Here is a 14530-nt window from a genome sequence, read left to right on the forward strand (position 1 = left end):
TTAAGAAACAGAAAGCAAAGGATATTTGGAAAAAGAAGTATTTACTGAATGATAGACTGACTGTAAAACAAAACAACTCTAAAAAGTCCCTCTAGTGTCGTATTCCAAGAATAGCAGTAATAAATCTGCTTATAGACTACTAAAATGTCTTTTTAAATAATGTTATACCTTTTATGGAATTCTAATATCAGTTAAGGGGTGGGCTTTATGTGAACTTAGAATTTGACTTGATTTATAGACAGAATAAATTTTATGTCCTATTTTCCTGGGATAGGCCCTTGATTGGTTGAACACATTTTTTCTAGAAAGCAGTTCTGGTTAGCATCAAACATTTGCTTCCGTCCTATAGGTGTGGAGAAGCAGAGGTGGCCTGGCAGGTAGAATTTGGAGCTTGGCTAGAGAGAGACTCTTAGATATGTATTCCAAGCAGCTCTTACTGGTTTGAAGAGTGTGTGTTCTTGGAAAACAAGGGAATGCAATTTCACTTTGGTCTTCAAAGCATTTGGACATCTCCAAAATATTTATTTTCTTTTCCTCTACAGGAAGGACGTTTCCTACTCACCCTTACTTTTCAGCACAGCTTGGGGCAGGGCAGCTGTCACTCTTTAACCTCTTAAAGGCCTATTCATTACTGGACAAAGAAGTGGGTTACTGTCAGGGGATCAGTTTTGTGGCTGGAGTCCTGCTTCTGCATATGAGTGAAGAGCAAGCCTTTGAAATGCTGAAATTCCTCATGTACGACCTCGGCTTCCGCAAGCAGTACAGACCCGACATGATGTCACTACAGGTGAGGCAGTAGATTTTCATGAGCAACACATGAAGCTCTTGCCAGAAATCTTGGCAGTATCCCTCTTCTAAATTACAGATTGGATTTGAAGAAATTTAGACCTGGTATCTTGGAATTTGGATAAACATGAAGACATGTTTAAGTTCACAGCTGTAGTGTGAGATTTGTGATTTTGCTACTCCCCTAGGTAAATGGCATCTGTATGCAGAATAAGTTTTCTGTAAAGTTCCCAAAATGAATAAATAAACAATTCTAGAAAGGCGAGGGGTGTACACTCTAGTCTCTATCCCCTAAGTCTGTAAGTCACACAGAGAAAGTATCAAGTTATCTTTATTCATTTTTCTTCAGTTTTTCAGTTGAAACGCATCATAGATCTTACATTTAAATCTGACAATATAATGACTTTTTTCTTTTACTTTGTGTGCGTAAGTGGCAGACATACATATCTTGGTTCTTCTTGAACTCACCATGTCTTCCCTTCTTTATCTTAAGTCAGACAGGTCCTCATAGAGGAAAGCCATCCAGGGTCAATGATACTTTTCAGTCTGCTTTCATCATGTTCTGGAAACACGCTGTTATGATGTTTTGTTATTCTAAGTGGGGTACACGCTACCATTACCATCTTCAACCTACCTAAAGCACCCTTTTACACATTCTCTTCTCTAGTTTCAATGTTACGTTCCTTAGCGTATTGGTTTCTAACAAGCTGTTTAAATTATAGATGTATCACAAACAGCTATGACCTTGCAATGTAAAGCTTGTGGTAGTAAAAATATAAAGGAAGATTTAAAAGAGAAGAACATCAGGGTTCTTCCTCAATATGAGGCAGGCATGACATCCAGATAGTCATAATATTGTGCTTTCAATAAAAAGTAAAATACTTTAAAAACACTCTTAAAATATGCTCTTTTCTGGATTCCAGTGATCCATTTTTGCTTTTAAATGTTTTAGTTATCAATCTATAGGCAGAAAAGAACTATTTTTTAATCTTATGAATAACATTGTAAGTGATACTTTCTTGAGAGGGTGAGTGGAAAGGAAGTGCTCTATTTTTCTTTGCTTCTCCAAGATGAAATTTGTGCTAGGGAAATAGGGCTTCCACCCCAACGCTGGGTTTCAGGTATGAGTTTGTATAAAGGGTGTTCACTAGGACACATAAATATGGTGATTTGATTCCTGGTTGATGACTATTCGTAAGTGCGTTAGTATTCCATGAGTCAAATAATGGCTTCGGAAGGCTCTATTTTTTACTTTATTTTTAAACAGTTTACCTGAGTCGTATTGGATAAGAAGCATTGGTACCCTTATAAGGAAATAAATAGCTCTGGTTTCCAGAAATAACAGTTTGGTAGCAATTATTAAATTTTCAAAGAATGGAGAGTACTTGTGAGTGGTGTTTTATTTTAGTCCATGAATAGGGAAGTTGCAACTACCATTTTAAAAATGCAATGATTTTTTTCAATTAAAAAATTCATCATCAATTTGACATTACCAAAGTTTGAATAATTTAATATGGCCTGCAACTACCAAGAAGTATTTTATGTCTATAATTATGAAATCTTTGGTGTCAGCATGCATATAGGCCACAAAGATGACAGACCTTATTTTAGGAGAGTAGATCTTTTTGCCTCTGTGAAGCAACATACAACATTTTTTCACTTTCTACAGCAGCATTTTTTATCCAATCAATATGACTTTCAAAAGTGGAAGCACAGTAGGCTTGGGATCGACTGATAGAATGTCTGATTCCCCACATGGTGTGAGCCCAGCAGGTCCTCTGCCTCAGTTCCTTTGCCATAAAATGAGGGGCTTGAGGCCTCTTTGAACTATGTCTCGTCATGTTTTGTGCCTGCTGTTTTCTGTGTTAATAACATTCTTTTTATCTAAAGTCTTTGCCCTCCACGTTTTTCCACCTTCTTTCCCACCCTTCTCATCTCCCCACATCTAGTTCTGCCTCTTCCATCCAAAGATTTGCCATGTTATTCTATAAAGTACAACTGAAGAATTTTTTATTCTTAGCAACTGGCATTTTATTATGAAAATTTCCTTTAAAGAAACACTGAAAATTTTTTTTATTTGCCTTTTCAAAAGAAATTTAATGTAAATATACCTTGATGGAAGAAATGTGCTCAACCCTTAGTTTAGAATGTAGAAAAAAAATGTAAAGTGTGTTTTAAAAATTCAACATTGAAGTACTATTTCTGTGCTACATAGCTGAACAAGAACAGGATGCTTTTGATGGTATGATTTTTTTTACTGTTACTTAGACTTTGATTTTTGTGCTACCAAAATGCTAATTCTTGTATTGATAGAGCCCAGTATGTCTAGTTTTTAAATTCTAAGTAGCGTAAGGGAAATATCTGGTATTTTTCAACATGAGAAAATTAGTGAGATGATAATCTCATTTTCTTAAACCTTTATGTTTGACTGCAGCTAAGCTCCTTGTTTTATAGCTATGACTTCCTGTGGCTCTGTAATTTTTTCCTTTTACAGTTTGTGTGGAAACCTAGTTTCCACAGACACATGTTTTGGATGAAAGTCAAACAAATAATTTGCTGTATTTATATATAGTATTTGATTTTCAGTTTTGTGCTCTGGAAACCACAGTTGTTGAATTCACAATATAAATGGTTATTTTAATGTAATTTTGTAGAGGTAACTATTTAAGGGTAATATTTCAATGATATTGTCTAGTGAGAAAAGTTCTATTCAGTAAATGTATATGTACTGTATACATTTCACATCAAAATGCCAAGCTGTTAAAACTGATTGAGGAACCTCTACTCAGTTCTGTACTGTGTGAATAACAAATTAAAGCACAATTCAAAGATTTGCTTATTATTTAATACACTTTAGCTACCACAGACCTGAGTTTAAAAGTTGCCATACGCTATCTTGATAATTTTTTAAACTCTGAATAATCACCTCAGTAGCTAAATGAAATAATCTTTTAATACTGAAAACATTCAGAGTGCACTTAATCATTCAAAGTGCTTTAATCCCCTTTGTCATGAAAAATATGTTGCTGGAATATTAGAACGTGTTGCTTGGATACTAGAAATCATATCTCAAGCTCTAGCTCCATCCCATTCCAAGCCCTGCAGTGTCCTGGCGTGCAGATCGTCTGGCAGGGTCCAACCCAGAGCTCCATTCTAAATCAGGTGTGGGGGTCCAGCAAACAGAGATGAACTTTGCTTCTGAACTGAGTATGGTAGATTCTTGAGAATGGGGACTTTTCTGGAATTGGTCTGAAATGAGAATGGATCTTGCCTGAGAGTCCTGAGCCAGGACAGTTCTGATTAAAAGCAGTGCCCTCCATATGTATGTATATACGTAACACCAGAACACACATAATAGAGAAACCTACTTAATAGTCTTAGATGGACTTCCTGTGACTGGCTTGATGACTTGAGTTAAGTGAAGCTGGACATTAATATCACCTTTAACATAAAAATAAAAATAAAGTAATACTGCCTTCATTAATTGAATATATGTGAATGTGTTATAAAAGAGCAATAAAATTAAAGTTAACATATTTTTATGAACTCAGCTAAATGCATATTTTATTTTTCTTCTCCAAATTAACTTCAGATTCAGATGTACCAGCTGTCCAGGCTCCTTCATGACTACCACAGAGACCTCTACAGTCACCTTGAAGAGAATGAAATCAGCCCCAGTCTTTATGCTGCCCCCTGGTTTCTCACATTGTTTGCCTCTCAGTTTCCACTCGGCTTTGTAGCCAGAGTTTTTGGTAAGAGATGCCTATAATCAAATGGGACAGTGTTATTTACTCCAAGGAATATACTTCTAACCATATGGTGCCCCAAGTATTTTAGCATATGTTACACAGACCAGCGCATTGATAATGGGATTTAATAAATGTGCCCAGCTCTATTCTGAGAGCGATTTGAAATCTTAAATAAAATTAAAATGAAAAGGGAAAGAAAAAAGAATTGGGCTCCTGTATTTGAGTAACTGGTACTGTAGGTCTTATTTACATTTATACCTAAAAATCAGAGTACACTTTTTAAAAATCTGAACTCAGTATTTTGTGTAATTTTCTAGATTTTTATACACATCTTTCCTCCCTCCTTTTTTTTTCTTCCTTTCCTCTTGTCCTCTTCGACCAGAATTTAAAACACAGAGAAACATATTCTCTCACTGAGTCAGTGGAAGTACCTCTATCCATGTTATTCTAATGGCACTTCTTAATTTGATTTTTTGTTTTTAACAAAGTGACTGAAATTCCTGTTTCATTGCTCAAGTGACCCTCCCTTCAGGCCAGCGCAGTGGTGGCCCTAGTCTCTACGACTGGGTGGCTCAGGGACAGCACTGAGCACGGGCAGCAGGGCCTGGGGCAGGTTACTACGTTTCTGTCTTGCTCCACTACAGTGTCTGCACCAGGAATGAAAACAGAGTATGCCATGGTTTATGCTCCCTTTGGGGACCCTTCAGTCTATTCCAAGTCTCCGGTTAGGCTTGGCTAAGTCCATTAGTTAAAAAGCAAACGTTTTATCAGAAACAGCTCTTTCCTGGAGGTTTGTTCTAGTGTTTAGGACCTCGATGACCTCAGAAAGGGCTCCCATGGTTTTATGTTCTGCTCATGTATCTGGTATCCATGGTGAAAGCAGTCAGTATTTATAGTGGTCAGTATGCTTTTGCTACACAGGAACTTTCTGTCAAATTGTGAGTATTGACCTAATTGTAGGTCATTACCTGCTTAAAAAAAATAATAATTAGAATAGAATATAGTGAAAATAGATAAGGAAGGATTGCAAATAGTAAGGAAAAATATTCAGAGAAACTTCTGTTTTGAAGATGTATGTTTAATATGTGTATATGTTAAAGACAGTGCATGGTGTCTTTAGTATTGGGGGCTGTGTTTTAAAAGATTAAACACTGCAGTAACACAATGATATAAATATTAGCAGTGGCGCAATCTGTAGACAAAGTGCAGCAGAAGCGTAAAATCAAGATGCATGAAATCAAGTGTTCACCAGAGTTTTCTTCTTTACTGAATAGACAGAATTGCTTTTCTCCAGTGAAATTTTTGTTGAAGCTTGGGTCCCTATTAATGGGTCTCCTATTAATCCTTTATATATAGTTTATAAATACATATTTATATTTATTCTATATAAATATCTATCTTCTCAGAGAATAGTTTATCAAATCAAAATGATGTTTCAGGGCATCTCTCTTTGATTTACCCTTGGAAGCGTGAAATTAGTTCAAGAAGCAAATCACCCTGTGGTCTGTATTTTGCTATGAGCATGTGAGAGATGCTGTCAAGCTCTACAATAGCTGCTTGATCCTTATCTTGGTGTTGAGGAAAAAAATAGAGACTGTCAGGAAAGGGAAAGATGCATAAGCAAGAATGTCCATGTTTTAAGTAATTACTTCACAGCTCCTTCTTTCTTAAAGACTCCCTGTTGCTTGTTGATTACAGGGTGGCATAGGTCGAGAGAAACTTCGTACAAAAGTATTTGGAATTTTTAAAACTATTGCATGTTTGTACTTGTTAGGAAGTTGTACTTGCTAAGAGTTCAGAGTTAGGGTGGTACTGCCTTTTCTCTTTCACTTTTGATTTAGGTTATATATTGGTTTTGATTTCTCAAGGCTTTTAAAATTTCTTGCTGGTATAGGTTTAATTATGCATCAACTGGTTCATTTACCTTTTATTATGGTAATGAATATTTAAATAGTACTGATTTGTTATGTTGATTTGTTTTTGTATTCCCTTGTGAAGAAAAATCTAAATATCTATTGAATAAGTGTCTTTGAGGTTTACTTCTTCTGTTAAATTTTCTGCTAATAATTTTAAGTACTAGACAAACAGGTAATTTATCTTTTCCTTTTTACTATGGCTTTATCTGAGATTCCTAAATAAGTTAAGCCTATCTAAACATGTTTAATGTTAATATTAAATATTTAGTCATATTATTATATTATTATTTTTTTGAATTTAGGTGATTTTGACCAGTTTTCTTTCTTTTTTTTAATTAAAGTATCATTGATATATGATCTTATGAAGGTTTCATATAAACAACATTGTGGTTTCACTATTCACCCATATTATCAAGTCCTCAACCCCCTCCCATTGCAGTCAGTCTATCAGCATAGTAAGATGCTACAGTCATTGTCTTTTCTGTGCTGCACTGCCTTCCCTGTGACCTACCTATATTGTGATTGCAAATTATAATGCCCCATAATCCCCTTCTCCCTCCCTCCCCACTCATTATCGCCAACCCCTCCCTTTGGTAACTGCTAGTCCCTTCTTGGATTCTGAGAGTCTGCTGTTGTTTTGTTTCTTCAGTTTTGCTTTGTTGTTATACTCCACAAATGAGGGAAATAATTTTTGACCAGTTTTCTCTTACAAATTATTCCTGTGGTCATGAAAATTCTTTCTTTTTTTAGATATTATTTTTCTTCAGGGGACTGAAGTTATATTTAAGGTTGCACTCAGCCTACTGAGCAGCCAAGAGACACTTATAATGGAATGTGAAAGCTTTGAAAATATTGTTGAATTTCTTAAAAGCACACTACCTGATATGAATACATCTGAAATGGAAAAAATTATCACACAGGTACGATTTGAATAATAAGATACAGGATTATATAGCAGTTTCTCAAATAATCATGTATTAAATGCTTTAGCATAAAGATGTAGTTTTGCTTGGTAGGTATCTTTTAAAAATTTTATCTGATATGTTATTTAGAAAATGAGACTTGTGAAATTTGTACATTGTGACATTGTGTGGCTATGCACAGGAAAAGTGGTTCAGTGCTGCATCATGAGTTTCAGCAATCTGAATTTAAATCAGTGATAAGACTGAAGATGGAACTGACAGAGTTAGGGGACATAAGAAACAAAGTGAGACCTTTGTGATATTGTTAATTCTGTTTTAAAATATATCAGGAATACATGTGGCCAGAGTGTAGCCTTTGGACTTAATATTGGGTTTGCATCATCTAGCTTTTTTACTAGTTGTTTGGCTTGTGTACATCACCCTAATCTTCTGAACCCTAGTATTATAACCCCCCAAATGGGACAATACTGACCCAAGACGATTTGTGAGGCTTAAATGAAGAGACTTGCATCAGTCAGGGTCCTTTGTAGGAAAGAGTCTACCTTCAATGATTCAAATGATGGTGCTGTTTACAGAGGCTGGGCAGGGTTAAGGAAACCAAGCAAGGATGTCCAGGTGCCCAGGAACTGGTAATGGAGAGAAGCTGTTCATACCCGTGGTGCTGAGGGAGAAGATGAGGATGTAATAGTGTTACTGGGCCCCATGAATGCAAGAGCTATGGAGGATGGTTTTTCCGGAGGTTTTTGTGCTCTTGATGAGCCAGAAATATCAACCTCTTTCTCCTGCCCCTTCCTATCTCCTACAGACCCCTCCCACTGGCCATACCCAACCAGAAGCCAGCAGAAAAGGAATTGTGGGGAATGCAGGTCACAAGGGTCTGTCTCCCAGGATAGATCAGAATGGATGAGGGCCAAGAATGGATCTAGGGAAATGGAAAGTAATCAGCACACTAGATAGTCCCTGGCTCTTTTGAAATTAACATGGGGATTACCTGGTTTAGAGGTATTTGCTAGGATTAATGGATAGAATTTATAGTCAGGCAGATTTAAATTTGGTATGAGAGAGACTTTTTTAACAATTAAAGTTGATGAACTGTGGAATGAACTGCTGATATTAAAGGAGGCCTGATGAACATTATTTATGGTCACTGATAAATGCCAATAATGCAGAAAAGCACAAAGAAAATAAAAGTAACTACGAATCTCAACACCTTGAGATTTAAAACCTTTGAAACTTATTTTTACACATCTCTCTTTGCTTATATACACATATGTAACAGTTTCATGTAAGTGAAATCATACTGTGCATGCTGTTTTGTTTTTTATTATATAAAATATTTTATATTAAAATGTAGAGTATTTTTCCATGCCAATAAATATAGATCCATACCATCATTTTTAATGGTGTAATAGTCTATTGTATCCTCCACAATGCTTGTTTGAAAGGGATGACCAGGTCGTCTGGGAATCTCATTTAAATTCTAAGATTTGAGTATCTTGAATGGTAGGAGGGTAAGTAAGTACATCAGCTTTTTCCGTGGTTTCTTTTCTCCCACAGATTAGTATAGACACCACTGCTTATATGGCAGCTGCTGCCTCTCTGTCCCTTGCAAGTTGAGACTGAGGAGGGGTCAGCTGTCTCTAATCTCTAAGCAAACTGTCCACTATTTGGTGGCAATATGGGAGAGCAGAGGCAGACCCAATTAAACCCTACAGTTCTGTACAGTGCTCAGGGTATGCGAGTTTAAGATATGCTGTGTGGTAGAATATGTACATATCTCCTAAGAGGCTCACATAGAATAGCAGATGGGTGATTATATTTACATAAAGACTTTTCTGACCAATTGACAAATACTTAGAAATGTTTTGATCTCATTATTATGAAAATATCCTGTGCAATTGTGCTTAATAATCAGCAAAGATTATCTCTAACACAGATAAGAATTACTCTATAATTAACTTTTATGTGGTGTACTACATTTTCGGAGATAGTTACCAGACTACGTATATATTTTTTTGCAAAATACCCTTGAACGTGAACTTACTCTAGTGTCTTGGCCTCATTATAAGAACCGTTCAGTTGTGTAGAAATACTCTATTTGTTCTTATATTGACAATCACACATATTATTCTTCCTATTGATATGCTATTAGTCTTCATTAGTGTATGTGGAAATCTATATGAAGTGTACCTGATGCACAGACTGTGTCTTGCTGTGTGTATTGAAGGCCAGACTAACCAATGGTGTTTTTGTGGCAGGTTTTTGAGATGGATATTTCTAAACAGTTGCATGCCTATGAGGTCGAATATCACGTGCTTCAGGATGAGCTTCAGGAATCTTCATATGCCTGTGAGGATAGTGAACCTCTGGAGAAGCTGGAGAGGGCCAATAGCCAACTGAAAAGACAAAACATGGATCTCCTAGAAAAATTACAGGTAAAAGGCAATGATACAGTTCTTAAATGACTTCAGCACTGAACTATACTGGGAATGACAGAAATGTGACATGGATTGAACCACTGCTGAAGATGGGCCCGTAGACTGGACTGTGTCCATGTGCTCTGGGGGCTACAGATGCACATATCGATTTCAGTATATCACTTGGGAGAGAAAATGTACAGTAATAAAATAGTTAAACGGCAATTCACAGCAGAATCTGCTTAAATACCTATTGGGTGTTGCACATATTTGGTTAAGTTTCAGGGAGGAGGGGTTGAATATGGGAAATGGGGAAGCTCTGGGGAACTTGGGGCCTGAGCTGGACTCTGAAGAGTTGGGGGAAGAAATGAATGAGGAGAGTGGGGTGGGGTTTGGTATAAATAAGGAGGATGTGGCTGAGCAGCAGAGTCAGCTTGTCATCAGTAAAGATTTCGGTTGGGGAGAAGTGGGACAAATACAGTGCAGGCAGAATTGTAGATAACTTTCTGTGTCAGGCAGAAAAGTGTGGCTTTAAACCTGTTGAGAGGGAGTTCTCTCAAAAGTTTTTGAGCTGTACTTGAGAGATCAGTCTAGAAACCTTGATGAGGACAGCTTAGAATGGGAGAGGAGTAGAGAGGCTGGCTCAAAATCATTTGCAGAAAGAAATCTGATTGGTGATGATGAGATTTGTCTAGAGTAAAACTCACTGAACTGGAAAGGAGCCACTTATGAGAAAAGTGAATGAAAACATGTAACACACAGTCCCTGTCATAGGGAGGTTAAATACTTGGGAATATAAAATACTGTATATTTATTTATAAATGCACACTTGTAAATGCAGTAAGCAATTTATTATAAGCTAATGCTCTTCAGCTGCAATTTGTATGATGTGTGCTGTGTATCCAGGCCCTGGGCTTATGAGTGCTTAGAGGTGGGGAGGTTCAAAGGTGACCTTCTTGGGCCAGGGGAGATGAATTCGGAGTTAGAGCTTAAGTGCCTAATGGCTCCTTGGTTTCTGCCCCCTCCCCCACCCCACCCCCCACTTCCCCACACTGTCCCTGTCCCCAGACCGGAGAACACTAATACTCTGCTTCTGTGTGGCGGGTCCCCTGACAAGAATGGCTTGGAGAGAAACTGCACAGGTGCACCTCTAGAGTCATTGTTCCCCAAGAATTAGGAGCACTTAGTTTCTTCACTTCATTTTACATTAGCTCTCACTTACAGAAAATTGTATGCCTTTTCTTAGTTGAAAGGGAACAATACTGTTTATTTTCAAGAAGAAAAATAAACAGGTTGGGTATTGTACCTTAGCACTTGAATGTTTCATTGGTGATTAATAGAGTACTTCCTTGTTGGGGAAGGTGGGTTTGTGCATGTTTTATATTGTAATGATTTTTATTAACAATTACAAACTTTTTCATGGACAGTCCAATGTCGTCATGTCAGGGGTTCCCAAATTATGTCATCATGTCGAGTTTGCACAGAACTTGAGAACCCCTGACACCCATAAAAACTGGTAGGACCCTAAGTGTGTGTTAAAGACCCTGTATTTGCAGTCAGAGGGCAAAAATCCTCTTGTATCACCTTTGGATAGTGTCAGGAATCTCCTGTTCTCCTTTAGCCATGCCAGAGCCCACTCACTCCAGGGGAACCTCCACCACTCTGGGATTTTGATTAAATGTTGCATTTTTGGTGTATTCAGTGAAATGAGATGTATTTCGTTAGTACCATAGTTATATTTTTGAGAAATCTAAACATCTCCATTTTGTGGAGAGTTCCAGAATGCTTGCTTCACATGCTGTTTTAGTAAGTCATATGATATGCTTGGTTAGTAGAGGTCAGGTCTGGCTGTTGCTATAATGAAGAACCCATCTTCAGATTTTTGATCTGGCCGATTTTGGTCCCCCCCCAACCCCCCCCCCAACAGATGGCTCATGCTAAAATCCAGACTTTGGAATCCAACCTGGAAAACCTTTTGACCAGAGAGACCAAAATGAAATCTTTAATCCGGACCCTTGAGCAAGAGAAAATGGCTTACCAAAGGACAGTGGAGCAGATCCGGAAGCTGCTGCCCGCCGATGCGCTCAGCGACTGTGACGTGCTGCTGAGAGACCTAAACTGCAACCCCAACAACAAAACCAAGGCAGGAAGCAAGCCTTAGTCGGAGAAGTGCCTCTCTGCAGACCATGCTCCCGGGATGCCACGGAAGGGAAGAGCCCGCGCGCTGTCCGCGCAGCTCCGGACACAGGAGCCGACGGAGGCGCCGAGTGTGTGCTGAGCCCGTGGGCGCCAGCGGCCCTCGCTCTCACGGAGGCGGCCAGTCCTGGGCCATTGTTCGTATGTAGACTGTTTCGGTTGTTGTTGACAGTGTACATATATAAAAAATGGACATAAGGAGTTCATGCTTTCAGATAAAAGCAGTAGGTATAGTTAGATCAATTTTTACAATCAAAACTTCATGAAATCCACACCAAAGGGAAGTTAAAATGAAATTCCCCTTGGACACATGTGATTCATTTGTAGTGAAACAAAGCTAGAGCATCTTTGTTGAAATATACTTGAATAAAATGAATGTATTTTTTTCTCCAAAGAACAGCATGTTTCACTCAATGGTGGAAGGTGGAAACATCTGTGTACCTTTATGTGTATCTGTCTTAAAATCTACTGACATTGTATATATGAGGAAAATTATTGCCAGTCATTCTCCAGTGGGATTTTCAGGAAGGTGAGGGTTTTCTTCCCCTGCCTGCTTTGTGCCAACTAGCATGTTGCATCTACATGCATTTTGAGTCTGCTTAGGTATTAACTTTAGATGTGGGTAAAGAGTAAGCAAGACATCAGGCTGTCTGCCCACCCAGCTAAAGGTGACAGAGAATGTTGCTAATTTTCTAGCAAATTAGACCAGCATTGTTACTCAAACTAAAAATATCAGGCCTCAGAAATTTAATTTAGGACCTAAATTGTCTGGGTCAGCCTTCTACAGTTTTATTTAAATTCCTCCTACAATTGTGGAACAGACCCCCCCCTTTACTTGGTGCCAGTGTCAGTGACAAGAATTTTCCATTTTCCCACCAAAATGTGGGAGCTCTTAATTTAATACTCTGTGCCCTCAATGAAGGATAAGGAAATGCATTTATGACTGGTTTTCCAAAGATAATAAACTGTTGAGATGCTTTTTTTTTTTTGCCAATCAACAGTATCTAGTAATTTCTCAATCATCTTCACCTTCTATGTGAAAATGTATGAGAACTGTGAAATGTTTTCAATAAACGGTTGAAATCCATCAGAAAAGAAGGGGATGGTGGCACCAAGCCCTTCAAAAACCTGCAGTTCTGCATTTGGATTCCTGACTTCTCAGCCTATGGAGAACTCATGAGAGGAAATTCATGCATGCTGGGCATTTGGAAGGGAAGTAATTCTCAAAGTACACATGCAATTCTCCATTTCAGAGATGATGCTACAATAGTGCCTCTGAAAGTTGATGCAGCATTTTTGCCTTTCCAAACTGCTCACCATCACTGTGTTGGGTAGCACATATATTATTATAGATGGATTATCTGGGATAATTTTCTTCAAAGGGAGTTTGTTATCCACAAGCTACAATTTATTATATGGTAGAAGACTATTTCAGAAAACTGTGATGAGCAGATGATGAGTATCTGAGACCCCCCACCCCCACCTCCGCCACTGCCCCTACACTGTTTCTCAGTGTAAATGCAATGACTCTTTCCTTGCAAATCAGCGTGCCCTCCAATCCAGACAGTTTCTTCAAAGAAAAGAAAATCTTATAAGTACAATTAATGTAATTTCTAGATTCTAGAAGATGCTGATTCTAGGTACCCCATCAGTTGGAGCTGCCAACTGATTTGTTGCTTGGACTTAGCCCAAATTTCTCTATTTGTATGAGAGGTATTTTCCTATAAGGAATGTAACAAATATCATCTGGTTACTGTCTTATAATGAAATTACCTTATGTGTGCGATACGCAGATGGTAGCCAAGGAATCTTCAAGTTGGGAAAAGAAACTTTTCCTCTCAGTTGTTCAGTTGAAAGTCAATTTTATTCTGGGTGTTGAGAATCAACATTATGAGTTGTATTATTATGTTCAGAGATTAAAAGTGTCTTGGATATGTTACTTCTTTTGAAAGTGAAAATTCTTTTTCTTTTGTTTTTAAATGTTGTACCAGTTATGCTTCATGCATTGTGACATCTTTATCAGGTTAATGTAATGTCTAGTTAATTTCCAATAAATTCATTGCTGCAGTTTCCTTGGCTTATTGTTTTACTTTTGTTTTTAACAGGAGAGAAGAAACTTTCTTCTCCAAAGAACTTTTTTCTTCAACCTTTACAAAATTCGTAAGAGTTTGATTGTTACTTCTTAAAATTTTGGTTCACTAATAATTCTTGTTAATAGAATCAGAGACAACAAAGATAATTTTTAGAAGTATTTATGAAAGTACATTGTCAGTTACAAGCAATTTTCAACTTATTACCCAATGGAAACTTTTATGGATGAAAAAGAAGACAACCAAATTGACAGATTTGCATTCTATCTCTTGTTCTCTGTGCCCCCTTCTGGATAGCAAGGGAGAAAAAAGGGGGGTTAAGAAAATATAAATTGTTCTAATTGCATCCCTAAATAATTAAGAAATTCATGGCACTTATTGATGGATGTGATAAGAATGGGTTTACATAAAATACATGTCTTCAGAATATTCTCAAGTATCTTTGAAATCCAA

The 14530-nt window shown here is 37.5% G+C and overlaps 1 protein-coding gene across 6 annotated transcripts in view; it reads left to right on the top strand.

Moving 5' to 3' along the window:
• TBC1D4 (TBC1 domain family member 4) overlaps nucleotides 1–14059 on the top strand; it is a 192041-nt gene extending 177982 nt beyond the window's left edge. For all 6 annotated transcript variants that reach the window (XM_073212494.1, XM_073212495.1, XM_073212496.1 and 3 more), the window contains 5 exons: nucleotides 543–787; nucleotides 4379–4538; nucleotides 7202–7371; nucleotides 9633–9809; nucleotides 11719–14059. In XM_073212494.1, coding sequence (XP_073068595.1) covers nucleotides 543–787; nucleotides 4379–4538; nucleotides 7202–7371; nucleotides 9633–9809; nucleotides 11719–11952 — 986 coding nt within the window. In that variant the 3' untranslated portion in view covers nucleotides 11953–14059. The remainder of the gene's footprint in view (nucleotides 1–542; nucleotides 788–4378; nucleotides 4539–7201; nucleotides 7372–9632; nucleotides 9810–11718) is intronic.
• The last annotated feature ends 471 nt before the right edge of the window (nucleotides 14060–14530 follow it).

Source organism: Manis javanica, chromosome 9, assembly GCF_040802235.1.
Source record: "Manis javanica isolate MJ-LG chromosome 9, MJ_LKY, whole genome shotgun sequence".
Lineage (NCBI taxonomy): Eukaryota > Metazoa > Chordata > Mammalia > Pholidota > Manidae > Manis > Manis javanica.